Raw genomic sequence first — 27,538 nt, 5'->3', positions numbered from 1 at the left:
CTTATTTGTTTGATTCATGACTTGTAGAAATCCTCTTGTTCCCCACAGCTGCTTTCCTTCTGTTGGTTTCTCTGGCCAAGTTTCCCCACATACTAACACAAACTTAGAAAACTAGTGTTATTTATCTGTAGTGGAATTTTTATAAGTTAGATATTTTTAAAAATTAAAACATATTTTAAATAAAAAATCAACATACAATCAAAATGAAATCATTTTTATTCCTCATAAAGAAAAGCTGACTCATTTGAATTGGTCCTTTCAAAGCCCAATAAGCAATATGATTTCCGATTATAAATAACACATTCACCTAACATTGGGCATATTAATTTTAGTGTAAAAAATAGTTTAATCTTCAAAGATATAAATAGCTCAACACAACACATACAATTTATACAAATTTATGAAAATATTAAAGTCAAACATGTTTTAATTAAATCCAGCTTGAAGTGTTGTTCATGTTGCATATTAAATGTGAGCCAAATATGGTGACATAACAAATCCTACTTAAAAATGATCAAGTTTATATAAACATATCTAAAATGAAATTTAATATATTTTCTATTACCATATACACCTTCAGGAAAGTCATTAACTCTTCCTTCGAGCATTAGAGCTAGCATAAGAGTGCAGCCTGATATATGTGTTTGGTATTGTGAGTTCTTTATGGAAACCTTAATTGTAGCATTTTGTTGTGTTTAACTGTATTCTATGTTTTCTTATATTGGTTTTTAATTAAAGTACATTTTAAAATGTACTGTGTGATAGATATCCAGAATTACTTAAGATAAACAGCCAATTAATTTTCTAAATAAATGGACACCTTGGAGGAGTGGATGAGATGAATAAACTTAATTAGCCAATATATTATAAAAGGTTTTCTTTTCCTGATTTAGCAGAGGAAACTGTAAAATTGCACATCTAACTTATCCTATCCTTATATCAGATAGTAATGAAAAAAAAAAGAAAAGCCACAATTTCCTAAATAATGTCTTTACCATAGCCAACCATAGGAATAACCATGCTTAATTGTTACTGGAATTACTTCAGATATGCACTGTTTGTAAATCGCTTAGAATTGCCTTATTGGTGAAATGGGTGGCATATAAATTAAATAAATATACAAGCTCTTTACACTTCTGTATTTCAAAATTTTCCTAGAAAATTGGTGAAGGAAATGCTATCTACACAGCCTTCAGCTACTGGTGAAAAACCAAGACAGAAATGTAAGGAATAAATACTTCTTTCAAATCATTATAAGAATACATCTTACTTACATTTCTGTACTTTAGAGCCAAAGTGCTTCAGGGGGGTATAGACACATATATCAGTCCTGTTAAAGAAAATCCATTTTTCTGGTTTTTCAAGAAAGGCTAGAGTTCGGAGGAAAAGGTGTAGTAGACTGGATCAGACAAGGTGCTTTAGAATTAGTCTCTGTTGGTATTTCCTTAATACAAATGAGTATTTCCTGAGATCATACAACTACCATGCAATCTAGGAAAAGGCAAATGTTACTAATGAAGGCACTAAACCAGGAGTCTGCAACCTTAAACATTCAGAGTCATTTGGACCCATTTCCCACAGAAAAGAAATCACCAGGAGCCACAAAACCTGGGTGGGCATGGCCAACTTGATGTCACTCACTCCCACCCAGACACATGACACCCCCCCCACCCAGCCATGCTTACCCAGGTTTTGTGGCTCCTGGTGTTTTCTGTAGGAAACAGGTATTTCTCTCTCTCCCCCCTCTCTCTCTCTGTTTCTCTCTCTGTGTCTTGTGTGTGTGTGTGTGTGTGTGTGTGTTTTCTCTTAAACCATTTCCAAAAACAGGCGAGGGTTGGTGGGTTGGGGTTTTTTTTGCTGATGTTGTTCTTTCTTCTTCTTTGGGTGCTTTTTACCATATTTAAATCAGGAGTCATTTCAGGTTCCCAGATAAATGAACCTTTTTCGTCCCCCTACTGTGGCTACCTGTCAGCTGAACCCACCACTGGCTGGCCCGACCCCTCACCCTCCCAGTCACTCCTTGCCTGGCCTGAGAAGGTAAGGGCGACGGCAGGCAATGGAGACTCGCTCCATATTCCAGAGCACAATCAAAGCGCCCCTGTACTTGCCATATCTTGCAGGCGCTTCTTCCAGCCCTTGTTGGTGCTGCGCAAACCTTGGTCGCTCAGGGAGACACGTGACTTGCTCTCTGCTCTGAGACACTGGCTTGGCCGATGCTGCTGCTGTTGCCACCTCCATAGCCTACCCACTGCTCTCACAGCACCTTGCGCAGCACAGTTAAATTTAGCGTGCTTCACAGTGAGGGAGACAATGTCCCCTCCTCCTCCTGGAGCCCATTACAATGCAGAGCATCGGCTGCAACCAGGCTAGGCCAGTGTCTCGGGGCGGAGAGCAAGTCGCGCATCTCCCCGAGCGACCGAGGTGTGCACAGCACCAACAAGGGCTGGAAGAAGCACCTGAAAGATATGGCAAGTACATGGGTGCTTTGCTCCCGCTCTGGAATATGAAGCAAGTGTCCATCCCCCGCCGTCACCCTTACCTTCTCAGGCCAGGCAAGGAGTGACTGGGAGGGGAGGGCAAGGGGTGGGGCCAGCCAGTGGTGGGTTCAGCGGATAGGGAGCCACAGCAGGGGAATCAAAGAGCCGCATGTGGCTCCAGAGTCACAGGTTGCAGACACCCACACTAAACCATATGGCATATGCACCCATCCTCATATCAAGAAAGCTGGAGACCATGAGTTCTAGTTCCACCTTAGGCATGAAAGCCAGCTGGGTTACTATGGGCCCTAAGCAAGCAAGCCCCTTTTTCAGCTTTGGAGCCAATACAATGGACATCCCTAATCCCACTACCACTCATTTTAAGGAAAGTTTAAAATAAGTTCAACATTTAATGTAGTAAACAATAAAAAAAGTTCAGAACCCTTCAAAAATACCATAAATTCTTTACTAATATTCCCAAGTAGGAAATAAATGATCTGATAATTAATTAACTTAGTTTTCCTACTGAATAGTATTCTTATTACGTGCCTTGGAATTGGGTCTTTTATTTTGATAAAATTACAGTTAAATCTAAAACCAAGGATTTTCTTGCTCATGTTTGAAAAGACAATATTTTTAGAAGACCGAAGATAAATATGAGCTAGTTATAATGGCTCCAGACAGTAGATAATTAGTACTTAACCTAGGTACACTATCATAAAGCTGATGGCTTGTTATACAAGTGTTTCAAACAAAGGGAAACATTGCCTCCACATAGCAAAAAAAACAACCCAGCAGAGCAATGGAAAAGGATAGTAATTCCACACCCTCACACATACATTGTTACTGCCAAAAAATCAAGAACATTCTTCAGGAAGAGTGCCAAGGTAAAGCTTTCAAACTTGAGTGAGGCAAGGAACTACTTACACTATAAAACATCAGCTATATAAAGGAAGCTGTTTTTTCTCAGTGGTTCAAAAAAACTCCAACTGTTTTTTCTTAGCAAGGTACCACCACAAGAGAATTTAACTTTACAAAGGTTTCTAATATTATTCACAAAATCTACTTTATCTTAACTATTTGGATCAAAGAAAATGATGTAAATAATCCATCTGAAATTAAATCCTCGTGTTTTTTCCCATTGATCAAACTTTGCTCATTATACTCAATGTGTAAATTAAAGGTTACAGAATTATGGCAAGTTCTAATTGGTGAAGCAGCATATCAACTATTTCCTCCTGGCATTTGAAACTCCAATAAATGCTCCTCTCCTGACTCAGAGCCAACAAAGGGTATTGTAAGCAAATCACCAAATATGTTCTGGGTCTTTCCCCTCTAGGTACAGGTCAGAAATGAATGACAAAAATGTATTTTAGATGAAGCAATTATCTCCTTTATTTAGAGTTCTGAGACTAGCTATTTGGGAAATCTAAACACTGCAAAAAATTATGGCTTGGCTTCTAACAGAACTAGTTGTTAGTAATTACACCTTGGACATTCTATCATCATCCAGGTGCAATTTAGAATGTAAAAAAGTGACCTACTGCAACGATGAGAACTCACGGCTCTCCACACATTGCTGAACTACAAATCACTGATGGAGGTTTCAGGGGTATAGTTTAGCTCTATCCGACTGGTTTTGTCTTCTGTTCCAAACAGATTCCTTAATTTCCAACAATTCCCAATATTCATGATAGTTTTATACTATAAAAACACCTCAAACACTGAATTAGCAAATACTGAACCATTGCTCCTAAGGGAAATATAAGGTTAGGTTCCCAGATGGCTCTGGATTCATCATTTTTATAAACTACCGTATTTTTCGGTGTATAAGACGCACTTTTTTTTTACCCCCAAAAAGGGGGTGAAAATCTGGGTGCGTCTTATACTTCCCAACGGGAAGAAAAGCACTTTCAAGCGGAAGCGCTGCAATCCCCTCCCCAAATCCAAAATGGTTCCCAGTTCCCCGCTGCACATTGCAGAGGAACTGGCCATCCGCCGCCTAAAACTCGGCTCTGATTATTGCGTTGGGGAATCCGGGCAGCGGTGGCTGGAAAGGAGGGGCGTTTTTCTTTAGGAGCTCTCGTTCGGCTCACTCAGCTCCTGGGCGCAGAGGGCTTAGGCAGCAGCTCCTACATTGCAGGGGAGTGAAGTCATTGTGGCCATTGCCTGCCCTAAGCTGCCTGCTGGGCGGCCAGAGGGGTGACCTGCCGCAAATCATGGCACCTGCTTTGTTCCCCGAAGCTGCCAGGCAGATTCCCCCCAGACCATTCCAAAATGCTGGTAGGCAGAGGTAGAATTCTTGTTTTCTTGATTTCCTCCCCCAAAATTAAGGTGTGTCTTATACTCCGGTGCGCCTGAAACACCGAAAAATATGGTAATCAATATAAAGGAGAATATTTGTAGCTCAGGGTTGATGAGAGCTCCTTGGTGCTCTCTGAGCTTGCTTGTTTTCTTGCAGATGTTTCATTACCCAAACTAGATAACATCATCTGTGCTGGTTTGGGTAATGAAACATGTGCAAAAAAACAAGCAAGTTCAGAGAGCACCAAGGACCCCTCAACTAATCAATATATAACTTAGTTTTGGGTTTCCTGTTTAAAGACACCTTACTTAATATATATTTCAGCAAAAAAATGCAAAAATGTAATGCCAAATGGACCACAAAAAGGACACTTGTTTATAGTATGAGAAGGAAGAAGGAAACAAGAAGGCATCTTGTTCAATCGTGGCTGGGAACATGCATGTTGGGTGACAAAAAAATTTCATCTCTCTCCACAAATCTGAAAATGGGGGGGAGGGAGGTTTGAGAAGTAAATTTTAGCAAGGAGGCTAATTTGCAAACATGGAATCCATCATTAATCAGTTAATTAATAATCAACATTAAGTACCTTACATTTTAATCAGTTCAACATTACTGTATAGTATGCTAGTAGTTAAAAGCAAATAAATTATCCACACAGGGCTAAATATTATTAGCTATTTTTAGGAGGAAGTACAGCTGTGAAATAACTTTCTTGATTTTTCTCACAGCCATGGTTTCCTTTACTTTTAAATACTTATGACAATTGATTAAAACCATTTGAATTATGTTCCATTTAATTGCAAACAAAAGTAAATATGTATGCATGACAATATAGAGAAGCCCAATTTGCAACAATTAATTGTATATAATGTAGCTTGTATACTTATTCCAAAGTAGATTTTTTTAAAAAAATATTTTAAATAGCAAATAGAAAACTATTCCATTTGTTTAACTCTAATTTTCCCTTTATCTTCCACTGTTATTTGGCTACTGGATTTTAAAAAAAAAAATAGCCACCATAAACTGTCAAATTGATTTGGACTTACATGCTATAACTATACTCATCTCTGGAAAAATGGCAACTGGTAAGTTAAGTAATGTCAGTTAGGCCCCATTTATTGTACTGGGATAGAATATTATAAAATATTCCAAAATGTTATAATTAATTTTTTCAGTTTATTATAATTCAGTTATTCTCATGATTTCTAGATCAGCACCTTAACCCTCAAAAATCTTCAGTATCATGATTAGTTTCATTCTTTCTTTTGCAACAAATATTTGGGACAATTTGAAGGTAATGTTTTCCTCTACAAAATACTTAATATATTCATCAGAGTCATTCAGCTCTTTTTGACCTAGCTACAAAACCCTCTGAAGAGAATACAAATCTTATGTTACCCAAAATTGCTGGCTTATGGCAATAAATAACACACTAAAGATGATGAAAGGAAGTTAATTCATTAAATTTATATGTTGTCCATCTCACTATTCAAATCAACTCTGAGTGGCATATAAATACTAAAGTTATTTGCAAAGATACAACTATTCATCAATGTTTGAAAAGCAACTACTTTTCCTGAGATCTACAAGCTATAAATGCTTATATAGTGTTGTAGGCATAACATTAAGGTATAAATACAGAAGCAATACAAACATGAACAAAGCCACAATAAGTAATCCTATAAGGATTATTTAGAATTTGAGTACCCTACTTAGAGCTGAATAATACATTCCAAGGGAACAAATTGCATTCAATTATACATTAAAATTTTACACAAAATAAAGTTTTCAAAAATTTGTGGTCAACATTATTACTTACATTGTTATTATATTGGCTAACCATGCAAATATATAACTGTGGTTTTCAGTTTTATACTTCTACAAATATTCAGATATAAAAAACCAAAAGTAATGCAGTCAGAAATTAAATTCATTTTTCTTCTAATCCACATATATCTTTATTCACATAGATTTTCATGCTGAGTAGTTGCACAGAATCTAAAGAATCGTTTTGTCTTTCTAGGTCTAGGTCTGAGCCACATCATACAACAATGATGACATCATGTAACAGATACAGATATGTCTACGGAGAATCACAATTATCCAGGTTGTGATTGTCATAAAGGCGCTTTTCAAAAGGCAACTGAAAAACACCTTTGTGATAGATACAGATATGAAAAATATAAGTGCATAGCAAAACAAAGTTGACCCATTTTTTAAAATAGTAGCCATGCAAACTGGTTTTCAGTTGTGCTTCAATACTCTAAAATTCTGCCATTTAGTCCTTTCATACATACTGTATGTCCTCTCTAACATTTATGCATACATGCTCACAGGTCCAATTCATATATTATGTTTGTCTGACTATGGTTTATTGAATAATTTGTAATGGCTGGATTTAAATAACATGCTTGTTGTTCAGTTGCTAAGTCGTATCTGACTGTTTGAGACCCCATGGACCACAGCACGCCGTAGCTCCCTCCCATTCCACTGTCTCCTGGAGTCTGCCCACTGTATCAATGATACTATCTAACCACCTCATCCTCAAAACCAAATAAACCACGTTATGGTGTAATATAGTAATAATAATATTTATTATTTATTTATTATTTATTTAATTAAATTTTTATACCGCCCTTCTCCAAAATAGGACTCAGGGCGGTGCACAGCCAAGGTAAAAACAAGACATATATACAAACATGGTGAATCTAAAAAAAAAACTATTTAAAATAATTAAATGTTTTGGCCGAATTAAAACCATTTCCAATTTAAAATCAATTTAAAAATTAAAAAATTTGGTCAAGCCAGCCCAGCTTGTTGGAATAAATAGGTTTTTAGGGCCCGACGAAAAATCCGGAGGTCTGTTATTATGCGTAATTCTGGGGGGAGGGTGTTCCAGAGGGTAGGCGCCACCACAGAGAAGGCTCTCCCCCTGGGGGTCGCCAGCCGACATTGCCTGGCGGACGGCACCCTGAGGAGGCCCACTCTGTGTGAGCGTACTGGCCGGTGGGAGGCTATTGGTGGCAGAAGGCGGTCTCGTAAATACCCCGGCCCTAAGCCATGGAGCGCTTTAAAGGTGGTCACCAACACCTTGAAGCGCACCCGGAAGACCACCGGGAGCCAGTGCAGCTCGCGCAGGAGAGGTGTCACGTGGGAGCGCCTCGTCGCCCCCATGATCCCCCGCGCGGGCCGCGTTCTGGACCAGCTGGAGCCTCCGGGTGCACCCCAGGGGGAGCCCCATGTAGAGAGCGTTGCAGTAGTATAATAATAATAATTTTATTGTCATTGTATGTGTATGCACAGTATACCCATACAAGGAAATTCACTTAACACCCAAAGACTGCATAAATATACTGCATAAATCTAATGATCACAAAACATTAAAAGTGCAATTATTTAATTAATACACCACTCATCACTCACTCATGCAGTAGAATGCATGTTATATGAGCCTAGCCAATTATGATTTAAATAGTGATTCTATATAATGTATAAGCAATCATTTGGCAAAACACCTCTGTACAATATCAAATCATAACATTCAGGAATCAAAAGTAACTAGAGGAAACATAGGAGACCACATAGTCCAGCCCATATAGGAATCCATTTCTATAGCATTTGCTGCAGGAACTTTCCAAGTCAAAAAGCTGCAGTAGTAAAACAGGTTATTATTGTACCGCAGGGCTAGGAAAGACTGAGTTCTGGTCTATCATCTGTCAGTCAAAATGTTCTATTGATATGCAAATAATTATCTACCTTATTTAGCTAGCTTACAAAGGACAAAAGACTTCTATAATATATTGTATTTGTAATTTTAAGTAAAATTGTTTGCAACTAAAAACGAATTTTCAGTAAAGTGTTCATTGTTTAATTTTTAACAGTATTCTAAAAATTAAATACTAAAGGTTAAATAACAGCTAAATTAACATATTATCAACTAAGCTTTAAATAAATATTTTAAGATATCAGGATGGAATTACACATGCAAATATTTGCTCCTCTCTTTGAACAAATAATGACATATCATCCTTAAATTTATTTCAACATCTTGCTCTCCCTGTCAGCTAACCAAAAAAAGAGGAAGAAGATAGATGAAGTCTTTTTCTCATTCCAACACACCCTCCTCTAGGGTGATCAGGATCTAAAAACACCATACCCAAGGTAAACCCTGAAAGAATGAGTACAACTATGACACTCCCATTTTAAGTATGTTCAGAAATATTCTAAGATCAGGTGTGGGGGGGAAAAAAGACTGAAGGTCACTGCCTTCCAATTCTTAAGAACTTAGAACTACCTGTACTCTACTGGATCAAATAATTCTACATTTTGTTTCAAAGATCATCCACATTTTGTTTCAGAGATCATCTATGAGAAAATCAAGAGATTTCCATTGTTCCACAGGAACAGATATGGAGAGGACCATTCTTCCCGATACCTCCAACTTGCCAGGGGTTCTTACACTTCCTCAAAAATCTGACAACAAAGAGCAGAGCAGGAAGAAACAAGAAACTTTGCAGCTTTACCTGCATTCGGCCTCCAGATAAGGAAGCCGACCTATTCCCCCATCGCAAAAGGGCAGGTAAGCGACACGAAGCGGCGGCTCTTCCTTACAGTACCATTACAATAGCGCTCATTTTGCCCGCGAGCTACAACTACTCAGCGCCACCTGCTTCCGGGGACAAGGGAGAGAAAGAACCTAAGCCGCCCAACCGGCCTGGTTCGGGACCATCTTTGCCCCCAAAGCCCTTAACCAGAGGAGCAGCCTCCAAAGGCAACGAAGGTTTTCCGTTTGCTTCCAGGGATTTAAAGAATGAGAAAAAGAGACACGCAAGTTTTATGAGCAGCTCCTTATAAGTAGGAACTAACTATTCGCCTACTACACGGTCTGTTGGTAAAATGCGCAAGAAGTAGGAAAAGTACACCAGCCCGAGCCTTTCAGTTTTCGAGAGGAGGGAGCAGCCGCGAGGGGGGCCGGCTGAGTAACTCATGCAGACCCCCCCCCCAACCTCTTCCCCCCCCCCCCGCCGCTTTCTCGCCCACCTGCCCGCCCTCCAGGGAAAAGCAGCGACAGCCCCCTCCCCCTTCAGCGGGCCCACAACCCAACTTCCTCCCTGGCGCGAGTAGAGGGAGAGACTCCGCGAAACCCAGCCTCCGGGCCTGAATGTTGCTTAGTGTGTGTATGTGTGTGTGTGTGTTTTTTTTTCCCCTACCCGAAGAGGAAGCTGCGATCCCCCTGCCCTTCCTGCGCGCCAGCCAGGTCTCCGCTCCTCCAGGAAGAACCCGCAGCCACCACGCCGCTCAGACTCACCGGACGGGAGCCAAGCTTCTCGCTACCGGCCTGACCGCTTGGGGCAGGGCGCGGCCTCCTACAATGGCGGGGAGGGCCCACCGGGCGGCCAAGGGAGTAAGCGGAATCGCCGCGCGTGGTCACAGCCCGGGAAAGGAAGAGGCGGAGCCGGCTAGGCGGCTTCGGGCGCTGAGCTCAACGCCACAGACAGACAGACAGACAGACAGAAAGGAGGGAGGGAGGGAGGGAGGGAGAGGCGTGATGCAGCACAGTTACTGAGACTTAGCGGTCCTATTGTTGCATGTGGAGGGACAGCGGTGTACTGCATTTCCCACAACAAGGTATCTGTAAAGACTGTTATTGGCGTGAAGGAAAATTATTGGGTAAACTGCACAAATAACACGGGGAACGTCGAGATCCTGAGATCCTATGATCAAGAATGCAAAGATTCTTCTGTTCGCTGTGTTAAATCTACTGTCTGTATGCAGTTTTAATTTCTGAATTACTTGTTTGTCGTTTTGAACTTAGCTTTATTATGGATTATAAAAATATTTCTGGGTTTAATTATTGCTCAAGTAAAACAAGTGATGTTTTTGTGTGTGCTTTTATTGGTATGTGTTTGTTTCTACCGGTCGTTCTATAATGCTTTTCTTTCCAGAGCCAGCCAAGTTGTAAGAAATTTAAAAAATACAGAAATTTAAAAGTATCAATATAAAAATGAAAAACAAAATGCATTTTACAAAACAGAACGTTAACAAGTAATCTAAAAGACATTGATGTATTACCCAATTATTTTCAAAAAATATATGCCTATTTTTTTAAATGATTTGGTAGTGGCAATTTATTTTTTAAAAAACGTAGTATTGCTACTGAAATGTAGCATCTCAAACAGAAACAGTTAAAAGCCCACTTATTTTTCCCAGCTAACTAAATTATGACTTTTTTCCTCCTGTTCTTCGTCCCTTCACTGGAATTATTCTAGAAGGCTTCTGATTGAATCACCTAATTCTTAGTAAATTTCATTTTGTTGTATATAGTTGGTGATATGCTGATTTAACCCAAATTATGATTAGAATAGTAAGCATCAGGTTTAGCAGTATGGTTGTCACTGACAATAAATAATCACAGGTTTTTTATAGCTACTAGCTAGAAAATATTGCTACAAAATGAATACAGGTAACTCCTTAACTTACGATCACAATTGAGTCCAAAATTTCTGTTGCTAAGCAAGTCAGTTGTTAAATGAGTTTTGTCCCATTTTATCTTTTTGCCATAGTTATTAAGTGAATCACTGCAGTTAAGTGAATCAGGTCATTAAATGAATCTGGCTTCCCCCATTGACTGCTTAATCGGAAGCCAGCTGGGAAGGTTGGATCACAAGGATTCCCCCTTCCCCCCCACCACAGTGCAGCGGTTATAAATACATGCCTGTTGCCAATGATTCCCCACCCCACCCCCCGAATTCTGGTCATGTGACCATGTGAATACTGCAATGGTAAGTGTGAAAAGTCAAAAGTCACTTTTCAGTACCATTGTAACTTTGAACAATCACTAAATAAATGGTTGTAAGTTGAGGACTACCTGTATAAATATCAGTGTATTAATTTCTAAATATACGCTAACTCTGTTGGCGAACCTTTTCGGTGAACGAGTGGTCACTGGTGCACACGTGCAGGAGCGCCGGAAACCAGAAGAGCAGTTCATGTGCGCCGGGAAGCTGAGCTTCTGGTTTCCAGCATGCGTGTCAGTCACCTGGTCTTCCAGTTTCTGGCATGCATGCATGCATGCGCAAAGACCAGCTGGCCAGCACGCATGCACGCCGGGGAGCTGCTCTTCTGGTTTCCGGCGCTCCCACACACATGAAGATGCACACCAGAACCCGGGAGAGCAACAGGCAACAGCTGGCATGCCCAGAGAGAGATGGCTCTGTGTGCTACTTCCGGCATACATGCCATAGGTTCGCTATCACCATTAGTGGGTATGCAAACTGAAATGAATAATAAAGCAAAGATAAAAACCTGAAAATGAATCATCAAATGAAAAGAGAAATAACCAGCACACCAAGCCAAAACAAGGACAAAAGAAATATTTAGAAAAAAAAACCAGTCACCTAAAATCTCATCCTCCATGTTAACTTTTATTGGATTGACCATAAAAATAACATGTCCATCCCCAATACTGTAGCCAATCCAAAAATTTGATTGTTATGAAACAAAACATTCAGTATTGCTAACAGTTATAGGGTTATTTCTGCCTCTTTCTGCTTTTGAGAATTTAAACCAAGTAGCACCTGCCACCAGGCTATTTCCTCTTGCATTACATAGAACAATTTTAGGTTTTTGAAATAACAGTTTAGATGTCAAGCAGCTTCTAGACCTGATGTCCCTGGTCTGGTACTTTTTGTCTACTTTTTCTCTTAGCTGCAGTTTAAAATACATAGATTAATGTTTTGAGCATTACAGCAAAATCCCCAGTTCATTAGTGTACCTAACCTCATCTTTTTTAAGGACCCAATATTGTGAAATGCTAGATCTGTGACTCTGAGTACAACCACTATCTTTGTTATTCCCCCATACCTCTGAGTGGGATGGATATTATGAGGTAAAGAAATGTGCATGCTGTCATTTACCAAAGTAACATGGTAAGTTGTGGGGAGATAGTTTGCCTAGTGCTAAGTAAATCATTCTTAATCACATCACCACAAGCAAAACTTTTGAGTCAAATGGGTTTAGCCCATTTCTTTAAAACTATGTGGTTTTATTAGAAATATGTCTGCAGTGATTAATAATGAATAGTTCTTGTGTCAGTATAAAACAAATGTAAGAAAAAATGTTCTTTTCAAGAATGGTTCATTAGACTTTATCACCAGACCTGCTGATTTATGAGGACATAAACTGAAACTGAATTCTCTATGAAACTGAGGTTGTACATATACCTTTCCCTAATTATTGTGCATGCCAACTCTAAAAAAGAAGCATAAGAACATACAATATTGATATATTGGCAGAGTGCCTGTGAATGCAGCCTAAGTGTTGTACAGAAGAATTATTTATAATTGTATATTTACAATTAGAGGAAGATTCATTTTCTAGTAAGACCAAATTGTTATATTCATTTCCAGCAGACTTCAGCTAATAAAATCCTAAAAGATTTTGGATCCATAGATAATATAAACAGATTTACAGCTGATGTTTCATTAAATGCCTCTTATTAACTTCTTATAAGTAGTTAATTTGGTGACAAAAAAACACTCCAAGCGAATACAGAACATTGTTCAAATAGATCTTGAAGTAGTGCAATAGCTGTAGCTTTGCCTCAGTTATCACATAGCATGTTGTAGAGAGAACAAAAGACTCAATGTTCAAGCAATTTGTCATCCAGTGATGAAAAATATCACATGACAAGGTTTTTTAAAAATAATGTTTTAGAGGGGACTCATTTTAGACAGATTAATACATGTGAAAAGCAATTAAATTACATGAATTTAGATTGAAAACTGAAGTAGTATTTGCAAGAACATTTGAAGACATACTCTTCTGCATAAAAAATTATAAATATTCAGTATTTTCTATCATTCTTACAAATGGCACATACAAATGGCAGTATCTCTAGTGATATGGAGAGAAAAACAACATTTGAAACTGCTTAATTTTTCCAGGAATGCAGCAAGTTTCTATTTCATTGCATTTACAGAGCTAATGGCTTATATTTAGCATTTTTTCAATGCTTGAAAAAAATATTCCTGTCTATAGTCAGACATTACAACTATGGAAGCATTTCCTATAACACTCTATGGAAGCAAAAGCTGGACTTTAAAGAAGCAGGAAAGAATTTTGTTTGACAAAATTCTTCAAAAATCAAGTAGTCATCGACTTACAACCACAACTGAGCCCCAAATTTCTGTTGCTAAGTGAGACTTGTTAAGTGAGTTTTATCCCATTTTACAACCTTCCTTGCCACAGTTGTTAAGACTACATGTACAGCCAAGGAACAAATGAATAGATCATAGAATAAATCAGCCAGGCTCAAATGACCACACTCAAATTATAATTTGGTCATATTTATTGAAACTAAACTTTGTCCATAAAGTTGGAAAAAATAGAAGCAAAGAGCAGAACTTGACTACAGTAGTGATGAATGAGCTCTCGAGAGAGCCAAAAGGCCAAGTTGGGAATAACTCATCCTGAAAAGGGGCAGGTTATGTGTCGCCAAACATCAATTCCAGCTTTTGGTACATGATCAAGCTTGATCTTTTCTTATCTATAATTATCTTTCTTATTACAGTTTGACAGTCTTTCCATGATTTCAATAATAAAAACTTGTTTAATATCACATTGAGCAATGAATGGGCCCATATCTGCATAAAGCTGAAAGGATAAAACTGGAACATAGTCCTGTGGTAATAAGTGTTATTGCACAAACCAAGGCAAGGTGATCTTTGAGTCCAACTGGTACCTGTAGTTCCAATTCTTTACTTAGCTTAAAAAAAGAGAATTGCAAATTAGAAGATCAGAAAGATAACTTTTTTGTTCAAAATATATAACACATAACTTTATCACATTTATTGTGAAGTGTACTTAAATACCCACTAAAGTTTAGTAAAATTTAGATTTATAAGCAACTTTTTTTAATCAGCTAGAACTACGTATGGAATGGCATTAGAATAAAATAAACATTTTAAAATAGTTATAGAAGTATATATTTGAAGAAAAACCAAAGCATAGAAATATGAATGTACCATTTTATATTTCATGCTCTTCCAATAGCATACATCTAGATTATTCTGGGAACATGGAGCTTCTATTTCAGTTTCTTTCAGACAGTTCACTGAAAAAAAAGCTAAGAGAACAAAAACAAAAGATAGTTTAAATGCAGCACTCAGAGAACATATTATTCTTGGACTGTAAGTATTACTTTACTTTAGGTCTATCCCTAATGCTTCCTTTAATATGTATCAGTTTCTCCCCAAGTTTTTTTTTTTTTTGAATCAACACTGCCACTTTTAAATTCCTTTTCAATAATAATCACGTACATTTTTGGCAATGGATCATTATTTCTGGATTCTGCAAGACAACAGGGATTTTTCCATTACTTTCTGAAAGTCGGTAATAACGGCAGTGCAGTGGTAATAATGCTTTAAAACAGGTAGTGCACTTAGGATCAGGTCTCATGTAAATGAGGACAGAAGAATCAGTTGCTAAATACTCAGGAACTTCCAAATCTACTTCATCTGCAATTATCAGTGCCTATGGAAAAAGAACAGGTGTATAATGAAAATGACATAATTTATAATGTCTACTTTATATTAGAATCCTATTTATGGAATGGTACCATCTTACTGAAAAGTCTCAAAGTTAACCCTATTATTCCTATACAGGTAGTCCCACTATTGAGCAAAAATTTCCATTGCTAAGCAAGGCAGTTGAATTTTGCCCCATTTTAGGACCTTTTTTGCCACAGTTAAGTGAACCAATCCAATTGTTAAGTGAATCATGCAATCATTAAGCAAGTCTGGCTTCCCCCATTGACGACTTTGCCTGTTGGAAGGTAGCTGAGGATGATGATCATCATCATCTGAGGAGAAGGGCGGTATAAAAATTAAATAAATAAATAAATAAATAAATAATCACATGTAGTCATAAATACAAGAATTGCCAAGTGCCCAAATTCTGATCAACTGAGTATGAGGATGCTGCTAGGTGTGAAAAACGGTCATAAGACACTTTTCAGTGCCTTTGTAACTTTGAGCAGACTTTGCTTGTCAGAAGGTTGCAAAATGTAATCACAGGACCCCAGCAACTGTCATAAATATGAGTCAGTTGCCAAGTGTCTGAATTTTGATCATGTGATCATGGAGATTCTGCTACAATGGTGTGAAAAACAGCCATAAGTCACTTTTTCAGTGCCATTGTAACTTTGAACAGTCACTAAAAGAACTGTAAGTCAAGGACTACCTGTACTGAATATTTGTGATGGTCTTTTGTTATAAGCAATAAATTCTTTAATCCCAGTTCCAATAATACCAGACAGGAATTACTACTATTAAGATATGGATACTGTACCACTTTTTAAATGAAATTCTTTTTCTTCTCAAAAGAGTCAGGATATAGATCTTTCAGACATTAATTTTATGCATTTCTGATTTCAGTTTTTTGGTCAATTCTGTTTCCCCTTAAAAATCATACTCTAAATGCTTAAATTTGCTGTGCTGCGTGAAATGTAATACATATGGACACCATTCCCTTATAAATTTGGTCAACCTTCTGTTATGAATACCAGTATATGCTGTTAATTTTGCCATTACTGCATATTCTCTGAGGTTAAATTCCCAGCCCTGTACCATTGGTAATATATATCTTTTCTAGTATTGTGTTAAGTTTATCCTTGCAACATGAATGTGTATCTCAGTAAATTGTGATTCCCCCCCCCCACTTTTTGGGGGGGGGGGTATCTTGAAATTTTGCCTACCCGTAGGGTGGGGAAAAAGTGGTTTTAATTCAAGTTTGATTTCTAAAATTTCCTGAATAGTACTATGTATTTCTTTCTAGTATTTTGAGGTTCTGTACATGTCTATCATATATGGTAAAATGTTCCTTGTCACATGGCATTTCCAGCATTAATTATAATATAATTTATCTTGGCAATTATTAATGAAGTTTTATACCATTTATAAAACACTTCACACCAGTTTTCTTTTAAATTATGAGGTAATTTTACATATTTGTTCTATAGTTCCCATTGATGCATTGTGACTGTTTCTTTGAAATTTTGCATCTATTTTATAATTCAGGTTTTTATTTGTTCTGTCATTATGGAACTATTTATTTGATGCCTTCAACTCAATTATTGACTGCCTGGATTAGTCCCTGCAGTTTTCTTGGCAAAATTTTTCAAAAATAGTTTGCCATTGCCTCCTTCCTAGAGATGAGAGAAAGTGACTGGCCCAAAGTCACACAACTGGGGTCATGCCTAAGGCTGTTTTTCTCATAAGGTTGTACTTTTATCATGTTTCATTTTATACAGTGTCCTTTTCAGTTTTTCTCCTTTTTGTATCCCAGTAACTGTGTAACATGATTATCTATGAAGCCCATTAGCTAGATCAGCAACTTCCAGGGGCGAGTTTCAAAATCCGTCGCTACCGGTTCACTCGTGGGTGCGCGCTTGCATGCGCGCGCAACAGTTCTGCACATGCACAGAAGCATCCGGGCGGGTGGGCAGAGCCTTCTGCCGCCGCTGCCGGTTCACCTGATCCGGGGCAAACCGGTAGCAACCCACCACTGGCAACTTCCTATACAGTATTAATGTTCTGTTTGGGGATTTAATCCATTCTATTAGCCATTATAGGTTACCCACTAATATAGCTTGAAGTTTGAAAGAGATTCATAACTCTCTGTTTTGAGTCTCGTTAAAGTTAGAATTTTACTCTTAAGTTCTTTCCATTTATATAAATTGACTGTTTGCCATTTTTATAAAGCTTTTTCTGGTATCAGAATTGGCATCATTTGAAACACGTAGTTTATGTTGGATAATTAATTAATCTTAATAGATGCATTTGATCCTAACCAAAACAGTTTTTATATGTTTTAAGATCTCTCTTGATTTAATGTAATTTGATACATTTCTTGATTGTTGCCTTTCTTAGATAAGGCAACAATCTTTTATTTCTTTTATTCTCTCTCCTTTTTTATGGAATTAACAAAATACCGGTAGTGGAACCCGTACAGTTGGTCCAGAGAGTGAAAAAGATCTTTAAAATTCTTTTTCTTACTAAAAATAACTTTAAAGGAAATAAATTTTCTTTAATTTTTCATCAGTTTTATATATATATAGTGCTAATTGTACATCTTCTATAAATTCTTTGCCCACTTATTGACATTATATTTTTGCATCACTTATTTATTCTTTTTGCTTGCTTTTTTCTTTTTTAAAAAATGATTAAAAGTAATTTTAAAATGCCCATTTCACTATATTGTTTTTTATTTAGAACTTTACCTTCAATATATTTTCAGATTTATAATTGAATTCTTCCTAATCTGATTTTTTTCTGATAAAGCTATCCTACGTACTACATTGTTGATCAACATGATGGGTATAGGAGCCACAAAATAATATAAAATATTTTTTATGCATTAGAAAAAAGAATGTAGAAAGTAAAAGAAGAGTGCTGAAAATATATTTAATTTTTTCCCAAACTCCATAAAAAGCATAAAAAATAACATTTCGTTCTACCTTTCAACATTTCCAGAAATATTACATGTTTATTGCTAATTGTTTTGTGCTGTATCCAATGCAAAATTGATCTTGATATCAACCAAAAATCATACCTCAGTGAGATTATGCTGTTGTAAAGATTTCAATTCATAGGGATCCACATATAATCCTCTTGGAAGATGTACTCTAATTGCCAGCCTGCAACTTTCTAGGCCTTCATCAGCTATACCAAAATCTACCCTAATTAAGAGATCTCTACCATAAAGAAGAAAACAAAGAAAAAGGATTTTAATAGACTTGCAGAGAATACAAAGCATCTCCAAGCATACCAGTTATATACCTCTCTGTATAAAAGTTTTAAATATTGTAAATCTGCGAGTGTAAATTTAATCACCAGGTTTTTTTTTCTATTTTTCTATTTCTTGTTTTAATGTTTTTAATGTAAGCAGCCTCAAGTCACCTTTGGCTAGATGGGTGGCATATAAATTTAATAATGCTTAAGCAAAGCTTTCATTCATTATCATCTAACCTCACATCACAGAACTTAATGTAAATGACTGGACCTAAAAAAAATGTTGCGCCAAAATAAAAAAGTGGCTAGAGAAAATAATACAACAACCGATAAATGGAAAACCTGAGATGTTCCTACTAGGGATATTCACAGAAAATATTACATATTTTAACTGCCGTTCGTATAGTCTATGCCCAGAATTGGAAAAAAGAAAATGTACCATCTGAAGACGAGTCAATAAAAAAAATCTTGGAATGTGCCGAGGTGGACAAACTGACAAAAGAACTTAAAGAAAAAGAGGATACAGAATACTATAGGACTTGGCACAAGTGGTATAAATGCTTGGAGGGAAGGAAAAATGAAGAAGAAAATTAGGGGGGAAAGATAGAAATGTTAAAAAAGACAGAAAGGATATGTTAAAGTATAAAAAATAGGAAATAGATATGAATGAGAGAAATGTATATATAGTAATTAAAATGTCGGGGACAAGTAGTAAATTGGAATAATACAAAGAGAAAGAAGGGGAAATTGTGAATAACAAAGAAGATCACCATGCAATAGCTGTAAAGAGAGTGCGTTTATAAATGTTGTATGTCTTGTATTGTTATATTGTGGTATAAAAATAATTTAAGAAATTTAAAAAATGTATTTGCTTATCAGATATAATTAGAAAAATGCAAAAGTGATGGATTCAGATCTTACTGAAACAGTGTTAAAAGACACTGATCAATATTTAATTGTCATAACTTACCTATGAAAGCCATCTTTCAAAAACTGTTGCGTTATCTCAGGACACATGTTCTGTGCATCTATTAAAACCAGAAATGAAAACCAGAAAAATCTTTACTGTTTTCAACAATAGATGGTCATTTGTAAAGAGCGTAATACAGAATTATAACAATTTCAAAATTTCAATATTCTTATGTCCTTAATCCAGAACAGAAATGAAATTATTGATATTATGATAAATATAAAAATACTTCTTTCTTGAAGTAATGGCAGATAAGAGTTCTTTAACTTAGTGGTTGCAAATTGTTTTAGTCCAGCCTACTGTAGAATGCAAAAATATCTTATCCCCAAATTTCCAGCAGCCCCAATTTCCAGTATAAATTAGAAGTTTTCTGGCTGCATTGCCACATGCTTCCCACAACAAGAAAAACTCTTCCTTTCAATATTGTAGAAGGCCCTCAAGACCTGGTTTGCTAACAAGCCTGGGACTGCCACAAAACAGGAGAGATACTTAGAGGTCTCCATTGTTGAGGTAGCTATTCTTATTCAAATTGTAACTTACATAAAAACTCTGGCATTATACATAGACTAAAAAATTTCATGAAGGAGAGAATATCCCAATTAAAAGAATACATTTTTCTTCCACTGGTACATTTCAAGTTAAACCTGCAAGACAAAAAAAATCATATTATAACAAATGTACAGAATATTTTTATAGCAGAGATTATTTTGTTACATAACTATGCAAGTGACAATAAGAATTAATTCCATGTTAAGGTAAATTCTTAAATTCTATAGCTCTTCCTGTCTACTGGCCTTATAAAACTTAAAAAATGTCCAGTAGAGGCACTCTTTGGTGATAGGATTTTAAAGTTATAAACTGCTTGTGTGCATCTCATCATACATACATTTATGGCAACTCACACTGTATATGAAATCATTTATGTGTAAATGATCCAGGCTCCCCTATCCAGGGGAGCCTGGATAGCTCAACAGACAGAGCTCTGTAATTTAACATCAGCTGTCTGCAATTAAAGTAAGACTGAATCTCACCAGGCTCAAGGTTGACTCAGCCTTCCATCCTTTCTAAGGTAGGTAAATTGAGGACTCAGTTTGTGGGGGCAATAAGCTGACTTTGTATAAATATACAAAAGTATGAAGGCTATTGCTTAACATATTGTAAGCCGCCCTGAGTCTCCGGAGAAGGGTGGCATATAAATCAAATTAAAAACAAAAAACAAAAAAACATCACAATTCAATCACGTGCTCTTCATTTGTATATATGCAGTAAAAGAAATGATTTTGAATTTGGAGACTTTGACTTGTATCTTAAAAACACTGGTATAACTCTCATAATGTTTCAGCAGTACAAAATCCATTGAAATCAAAAGTTTATGAAAAATAAACTTATTCTGCTAAGGACATTTTTATCAATAAAATAGACTTGTCATAAAAGTTGGTTGTGTCTAATCAACACTGACTGTATTTGAAAAATCAAATATGTGGGCAATACCGGGACAAGGCTTAGTTAGTACTTGGGTGAGAAAACACCAAGGATCCCAGATTAGACTATACCAGAAGTTTTTTTAAAATCCCAAAAGGCAATGATAACTCATCTATACACAGTAATCGTGTGAGCTGAGCGGCCATATAAATCTGCTTAATAAATAATGCTGCCAAAACAACATAAATATGTCCATGTTACCAGAAGGCAAACTCAAGGTGAGCTTTTATTAGTACATATTGTCCGAAGAAAGAATGGTCATGCATCCTTCCATAGATTATTTTCCCAAATATTTATATCAGGGCTGAAATGCTCCCCATTCGGACCAGATCATCTGATGATCTGGTGGTGGGTTCAAAGAACCGGTAGCAAAAATCCCTGCCCCTCCCCCCATGTCCAGCTGAGCAGTGCAATCGTCAGAGGCTTTTTTTTTTTTTACTTTTAAAAGCAATGCTTTTAAAAGTAAAAAACATTACGCACCACAGCTGATCACCCCCCCCCCCTCGTGCGCTGTTCTACTCACCGCATGCCTCCTTTTGGTGTGCACTGCACATGCGCACCTCACATTTGGTGCATGGTGCACACTGTACATGCGCAGCCAGCAAACCGGTAGTAAACCGGTTCAGATTTCACCACTGATTTATATGCACATCAAATAATCACACTGAAACTATGAATACTGTTATTGCCCAGCAGAAAAGTTCCTACTTGAGAATCTGAAAAGCTACAGTTGCAAACATCAGGACATTTGTTAATACTGAGAGAACTCTTTAAGAAAAACTGAGTTAATGTGCTATGAAGCATAAACCAGGCAACTATCTTTCATTTATTGGGTTTTAGCTAGATGTGCATCCCAACAGCTCTCAACAGCTCTTCCTATTTTTCCTATAACAATAATTCTTATAGAAGAAAATATTTGTAGCTCAGAGTTCAACTGTGGAGTCCTTGGTGCTCTCTGAGCTTGGTTGTTTGCTTGCAGATGTTTTATTACCAAACTAGAAACATCAGTGCTAGTCAGTGTGAAGTTTGCTCCTTTTGTATGTAATAGCTTGTCCTGATAGTGTTGTTGGGGGTGTGGTTTTCTCCTTGCTAGTTTCTTGATTAGGGTATTGTTTTCTGCTTGAATGTTTATCTGGCACAGATTCCTGCTTATCTGGGTACTGGCAGGGATGTGTCTATTGATGGCCAATTTGTCTGAAAGCCAAGCTTCCAGAAATACCCTAGCATTTTTGGATTTGGCTTGGTCTAAGATGCTCAGAGTTTCCCAGTTGAAACCGTGGCCGAGTGTGTACATGAGATTAAGAAGTTTTCATGTGTCTTTTGACATAGAAATAATCCAATTTACACATCATTAAAAAGAGACAACACAGAAGGAAACAAAAAAGACCAGAACATATCCACCAACCAGGGCAGGACAAGCTACTTTATAAAGAAGGAACAAACCCCACACTGACTAGCACTGATGTTATGCATTTGGATACTGAAACATCTGCAAGCAAACAACCAAACTTCACAACAATAACTATGAAGTACAAAAGTCTGACTCCCTAGGTGCAGCTCCCTAGGTGGCTTGGTGGCTAAGACGCTGTTGTCGATCGGAAAGGTCGGTAGTTCAAATCCCTAGTATAGGTCCCCTGCGTGAGCTGGGGGTTGGACTAGATGACCTCCAAGGTCCCTTCCAACTCTGTCCCTGTTGCTGTAAGACTGGCCAAAAGTCACTTAGTTTCTATGGCAGAGTGCACTAGAATCTGGTCCTCCTGGTGACAGTGCAACAGTATACCAGGCACGCTGCTGTGTGAACCTATCAAATGCGAACTTTATGGCTCAGTAAACTAAGTCAAGTTAATTGCTAATCCATGACAAAATTAACCAGGGGAAAGTCTGAAATGCGACTAAACCCACGGCGAATAATTGCCACAAGCACAGTACAGTATCAAAACAGGCACCTAATTTATTAGTCTGCACAAATTCCCGACTAACCTGTCGTGTCTAAGGTAGCTGCTCAGCTTGTGCTCTTTAGTCCCTCCGACAAGTGAGGGAAGAGGCAGCGGAGGGAAAGCACTTTATCTACCGTTTCCTTTTCAACAAAAGAATAATAACACAACCTCGACATTACTGTACAATCCTCCCTACTTCTTACTGGCGCTCTCCCTTCTGTTTACAACTAAGTCGCCTCCTTAAGGACTGTCCCGCCTCCGCCAGACTGAAAAACATACCGCAGATAAAGTAATATCTGCGGTAACGTTTGTTTCCCACTACCTAAGTAACCCCCGGAGAACTGAAAAAGGCAAAAGCGGCTTGTAAAGAAGAATCCCGGTGGCGTCACAAATCTTTGCAAGTTTCCCTTCGTTACAGGCCAGTTCTTAGACAGCAATGCCAAGGACCAGATGTGATAGTTACGCCCTGCTGCATTTAAAGCGATGTGCCGTGGGATGAGATAACTGCTGCATCTTTTAAGGCTTACTTACGAGTACTTACGAGACCACCTGCTGCAACCGATAACCTCCCACCAACCAATTCGCTCTCACAGAGTAGGCCTACTCATAGTACCATCATTAAAACAATGTCGTCTAGTAGTTCCAAGGGAGAGAGCCTTCTCTGTGGGGGCACCTACTCTTTGGAACAAAATACCCCCTGGAATACGAATAATCCCAGATCTTCGCACTTTCCGACGTGCCCTGAAGACCTTTCTGTTTCAACAAGCAGGGCTAGCATAAATATCTAAATTCTATGCCAAGGTCTTAGCAGATACACTAAGTTGACTCAATTTATTATTTACTGTTTATAAAAAAAAAAATTATATGTTATGAAATCTTATTCTGTTCACCGCCCTGAGTCCTTCGGAATAGAAATTCAATAAATAACAACAACAACAACAACAACAACCACCACCACCACCACCACCACCTTGGTAGCTTGAAGATGGGTGGACTTCTACTCCCAGAATCCCCCAGCCAGCGCTGCTGGCTGGGGGAGTCTGGGAGTTGAAGTCCACCCATCTTCAAGCTACTAAGGTTGAGAAACACTGTTTTAAAGGCTAGCAGATTCTGCTACTTTGACTTAACCCAGCTATTGAATGCAATACAAATTACAGTTCTGTCAATCTATTTTTTTAAAAAACAAATATACAGCTGCATAGCGCTATTAGGATCAACCCAAAGGGCACAAACTGCTAATGATATACAAGCTTTTTGAACATTACAGAATCTCTTCTGTGTCTGAGGAGTTCTGGAGTTTAAAAAACCTGCGCGCTCTTTCACACCATGTAGGTGATCCGCAGTAAAGTGCCCGGAAACGACTATCATTTGGGCTCCTAAAGGTTCGCGACTCGAGTCTCAAAGTTAGACTCCTCCGCCCAAACGCGGAACTGTGGTTCGTTAACGTGAAAATGAACGCTTGCGTGCCTCCAAGCACCTGCAAATGAATTCCTGCCGCGACCAAATGGTCGTCGTTTGCTCCTCCCAGCCGCGATTCTTGGTCCCTAAACGGTTTCAGAAAGCAGAGCGAGAGATTTCAATCCGCAGGGACGGCTGTAGCGGAAGCCCGGCTGAACGACGGCAGGATCCGATAGTTTACCAAGCCAAGAGTGGAAAGCGCTGCTTTCATCCGCCTTGAACAGCGCCTTCTTTCGGGTAGGCAACCGCCCTGCGTCCTGCGGAGATCTGGCTGGCCTGACAGCAGCCTCTCCTCCTCGCTGCGAGGCATCCTAGCCTACCTTCTCCTTTCTTGCGCCCCTGGGCCGCGCGCTCGCTCTTCCTCGTCACTACAGAAAAAGAGCAGGCCGGATTTTTAATTAATAACCATACGGCAGAAAAAAATGCAACTTCGAGCAGCGCTGGATGAGGAGGACCCCGCGGGAAGTCCTCTGCTTGCCGGCCTGGCCCCTTAACTTCCCGACGAACGACGCTACGCGGAACGCTCCAGTAAACCGCCAAAAATCCCGCGGTGTTCCTTTTAAATGCAGCACTGCCCTGTCCCGAGTATAGTTTTCTCCGAAAAAAAAAAAAAAACTAAATGGCTGGGATCTGTCCTTGCTGAGCTTTACAGCAGAAGCTGGGATGTCTTATGTCGCCAAAAAGTGTGGCATCCAGTTACAGCCTCCCTCTATCGTTTTGATCTATGAAGATCAGGATAAGAAGAATCTGCGCGAGCGCATCATACCTATCCGGAATTTTACCAAATTCTCAGGTACAATATAATATATTTCAAACTTATCACTGGTATTTTCTCATGCCCGTGTAGTGTTCGGTGCTTATTTTTTTCTGCATTTATTTGGGAATGGAATTGTTTCATTGACTTCCCATACTTCATTTTATAAATTTGATTTTATTATCTATATTTATAACAGACCGGTATATTAAGACAATATGAATGTACATAGTATGACCCCATTTCTAAAAGAAATTAGCCGTTTAAATTCGTAGAGCATCGGGACTGACCTAGCTTGTTCTCAATACATTTGGGCCATTAATTCTAAAGATTTGGGAACCATTTAGAAAGGTCATTCATGGAACCACTGTCTGAATTTGTTGCTCAAGATTTTGCTGTGTCAAATCTTTTCAAAGCTGCATGGCTGTTGCTGTAACAGCTTCAATTTTAACATCTTTGCTTTACAAAACATTGGGTATTTACAAAACATTTAAATAATTCCAGAACTCCGCCAAAGTTATGTTGTATCAAAGTAGATCTTAAACTATGGCCATGTGTTATATCTTGTAAACATAAATGGTGAGACGGAAATAGGTTTCAAGTTTGTTTTATTTAAAACCTTTCTAATGCACGTTTCCATAATTTCTTTAGAGATTTTTAAAAGTATAATCTTTATTTTGGCCTTTCATACAGATTGCGGCAGAGCGGCAGAGCAGCTAAAGAATAATCCTCGGCACAAAACATATTTAGAAGGGGTATCCTTGGAGCAGCTAAAAAAGTTACATAATTTGTTGAGATGCCATCTGCAAGGACAAACTCTGAGCCAGAGTTTGAAACAAGTTGAGCAGAATGAAACAGTTGATCCAGAAGAGGACCTAAATAAACTGAATGATGAAGAGCTAGCCCAAAGGAAAAGAATTATGGACGAATTGTTTGAAAAGAACAGAAAAAGAAAAGAGGACCCAGATTTTACCTACAATGTAGAGGTGGAATTTCCACAAGATAAGGAGCTTGAAGCTTGTGAGTGGGATACAGAAACAGAGGATGAATTTTAATGCAAAACTAAGCTTATGGGGATTTTCAGGGACTGTTTATAAATTATATATACTTTCTGTTTTAGTAACAATATTTAACTAAAGTTATCAATGACAGTAGCATTGTGTACTGTCAAAATGATTGACATGTTTTTCTTTGCTTGGCATTTAAAAATATTCTGAAATATTCATATTAAAATTATATGCAAAAATGTGTGTATAGACCATGAATGTGTTGAGTAGAAAAATTGTATTGGTTCTTGTATTGGTATGGGAAATATCCATTAAGTAAGCATTGACTTAAATAACCTTTTTTGCAGACAGAGGTGCCAGAACAGCAGCTGCCATTTTGTCCATTGCACGACCACAAAATGGCATCTACTATACTTGTGAATTGGCATAGTGCATGATCCAACACAATATTTCTGAAATAGAACCTTGTTTAACCCAGAAACTAAGCAAAATTGCTGAAAACAAAAGATGTGTCACTAGAGAGCCAACTGTACATGAAAGCACATCTGCAAGCATTCATATTCAAAATAGATAGGTTTGCAAAAGTGTATGAATTGCATCAATGGGGTAGAACTTATTTGGCAAGATCTATTGTGAGAACTCCAGATATAAAAAGGCTTCCTCAACCAGGAATTTTCTAAATAAAGGAAATGTCTAAATAAATATTCAGAAGAACTAAAATCAGTTTTAAAAAATAGTTCATTCTTAAACTGAATTATTCGACCTCACACATAAACTTTTGCTTTTCAGATGTTGAAATTTCATTTCTGACATTGATATTCAGTAAGTTTTGGGCAGATTCCAATTCCTCATCCATACCTTAAGTTAAGAAGAAGCAACACATTTCAGGACATATAGGATTCTTGAATTAGAATTTTCACATAGAGAAAGAAGATCTCATTAAAGCATTATTGGACCCCAATGCCAACTTTTTGAAGGATTGTTTTGATGTTGTAGAAGCAGTTTCCATTACTAAAATTATATTCATGTCAGCTGGAAGGAAAAAAACATTTTTAGTTGTTTGCCCTAGCAGTTCCCTAAGTTGGCAGAAATGAAGTGAACACATCCACCAATTTCCTTCTGTCATGTGAATACTTTGAGGCTAGCTGCTAGATGGTCAGAGATACTCATTATGACACAAGGAAACTATAGTGTATATGCACAAACAATTTTGTGTTGGAAAAAGCAGGTGCTTTTTATTCTCAAATAATTTATATTGGGATTAAAAATATTGTACTTAGATGGAAGAAACGAATTTTAAGTACCAAAAATTTGATCCATAGAATTCTCAGCCATCTTACATGTTAACAGTTTTTAAT

General features: G+C 37.8%; 3 protein-coding genes across 7 annotated transcripts in view; 1 reads left to right on the top strand and 2 right to left on the bottom strand.

Moving 5' to 3' along the window:
• PAK2 (p21 (RAC1) activated kinase 2) overlaps window positions 1–10,121 on the bottom strand; it is a 39,402-nt gene extending 29,281 nt beyond the window's left edge. For 2 of the 4 annotated variants that reach the window (XM_070944862.1, XM_070944864.1), the window contains exon 1: window positions 9,993–10,121. The gene's annotated coding sequence lies outside the window, so the exon portion shown is untranslated. Of the gene's footprint in view, window positions 1–9,305; window positions 9,351–9,992 lie in introns of those variants that run through there. The other 2 variants (XM_070944865.1, XM_070944863.1) reach the window with 2 other exon arrangements.
• A 3,535-nt stretch (window positions 10,122–13,656) lies between these two features.
• On the bottom strand, window positions 13,657–24,594 carry PIGX (phosphatidylinositol glycan anchor biosynthesis class X). 2 transcript variants are annotated; one of them, XM_070945065.1, is made up of 7 exons: window positions 24,439–24,594; window positions 20,083–20,186; window positions 19,543–19,600; window positions 18,394–18,535; window positions 15,102–15,315; window positions 14,808–14,908; window positions 13,657–14,548 (listed from the first exon to the last, which is right to left on the bottom strand). In XM_070945065.1, the coding sequence occupies exons 2-7, from the start codon at window positions 20,153–20,155 to the stop codon at window positions 14,399–14,401; spliced, it is 738 nt and encodes a 245-aa protein (XP_070801166.1). In that variant the 5' UTR covers window positions 20,156–20,186; window positions 24,439–24,594; the 3' UTR covers window positions 13,657–14,398. The 2 variants fall into 2 exon arrangements, with proteins under 2 accessions (XP_070801166.1, XP_070801167.1); XM_070945066.1 differs by lacking the exon at window positions 20,083–20,186.
• Window positions 24,514–26,323, top strand: CEP19 (centrosomal protein 19). The gene is made up of 2 exons (XM_070945067.1): window positions 24,514–25,212; window positions 25,867–26,323. The coding sequence occupies exons 1-2, from the start codon at window positions 25,083–25,085 to the stop codon at window positions 26,226–26,228; spliced, it is 492 nt and encodes a 163-aa protein (XP_070801168.1). The 5' UTR covers window positions 24,514–25,082; the 3' UTR covers window positions 26,229–26,323.
• Window positions 26,324–27,538: the final 1,215 nt, after the last annotated feature.

Source organism: Pituophis catenifer, unplaced genomic scaffold, assembly GCF_029215685.1.
Source record: "Pituophis catenifer annectens isolate HBS135680 unplaced genomic scaffold, rPitCat1.0.hap2 SCAF_6, whole genome shotgun sequence".
In the NCBI taxonomy this organism is placed as follows: domain Eukaryota; kingdom Metazoa; phylum Chordata; class Lepidosauria; order Squamata; family Colubridae; genus Pituophis; species Pituophis catenifer.
The sequence above is the reverse complement of the archived record's forward strand: the minus strand, read 5'-3'. Positions and strand labels throughout refer to the sequence as shown.

Bases quoted from the DNA above. Each gene is read 5' to 3' on its own strand.
- CEP19 (XM_070945067.1), top strand. From the start codon at position 25,083: ATGTCTTATGTCGCCAAAAAGTGTGGCATCCAGTTACAGCCTCCCTCT. The intron at 25,213-25,866 runs GTACAATATAAT...CCTTTCATACAG, and splicing joins GAATTTTACCAAATTCTCAG to ATTGCGGCAGAGCGGCAGAG.
- PIGX (XM_070945065.1), bottom strand. From the start codon at position 20,155: ATGTATTCTTTTAATTGGGATATTCTCTCCTTCATGAAATTTTTTAGT. The intron at 19,601-20,082 runs GTAAGTTACAAT...TGGTTTTAATAG, and splicing joins TATAATGCCAGAGTTTTTAT to ATGCACAGAACATGTGTCCT. The intron at 14,549-14,807 runs GTACATTCATAT...TCTTTTTTTAAG, and splicing joins AGAGCATGAAATATAAAATG to CTAAGTAAAGAATTGGAACT.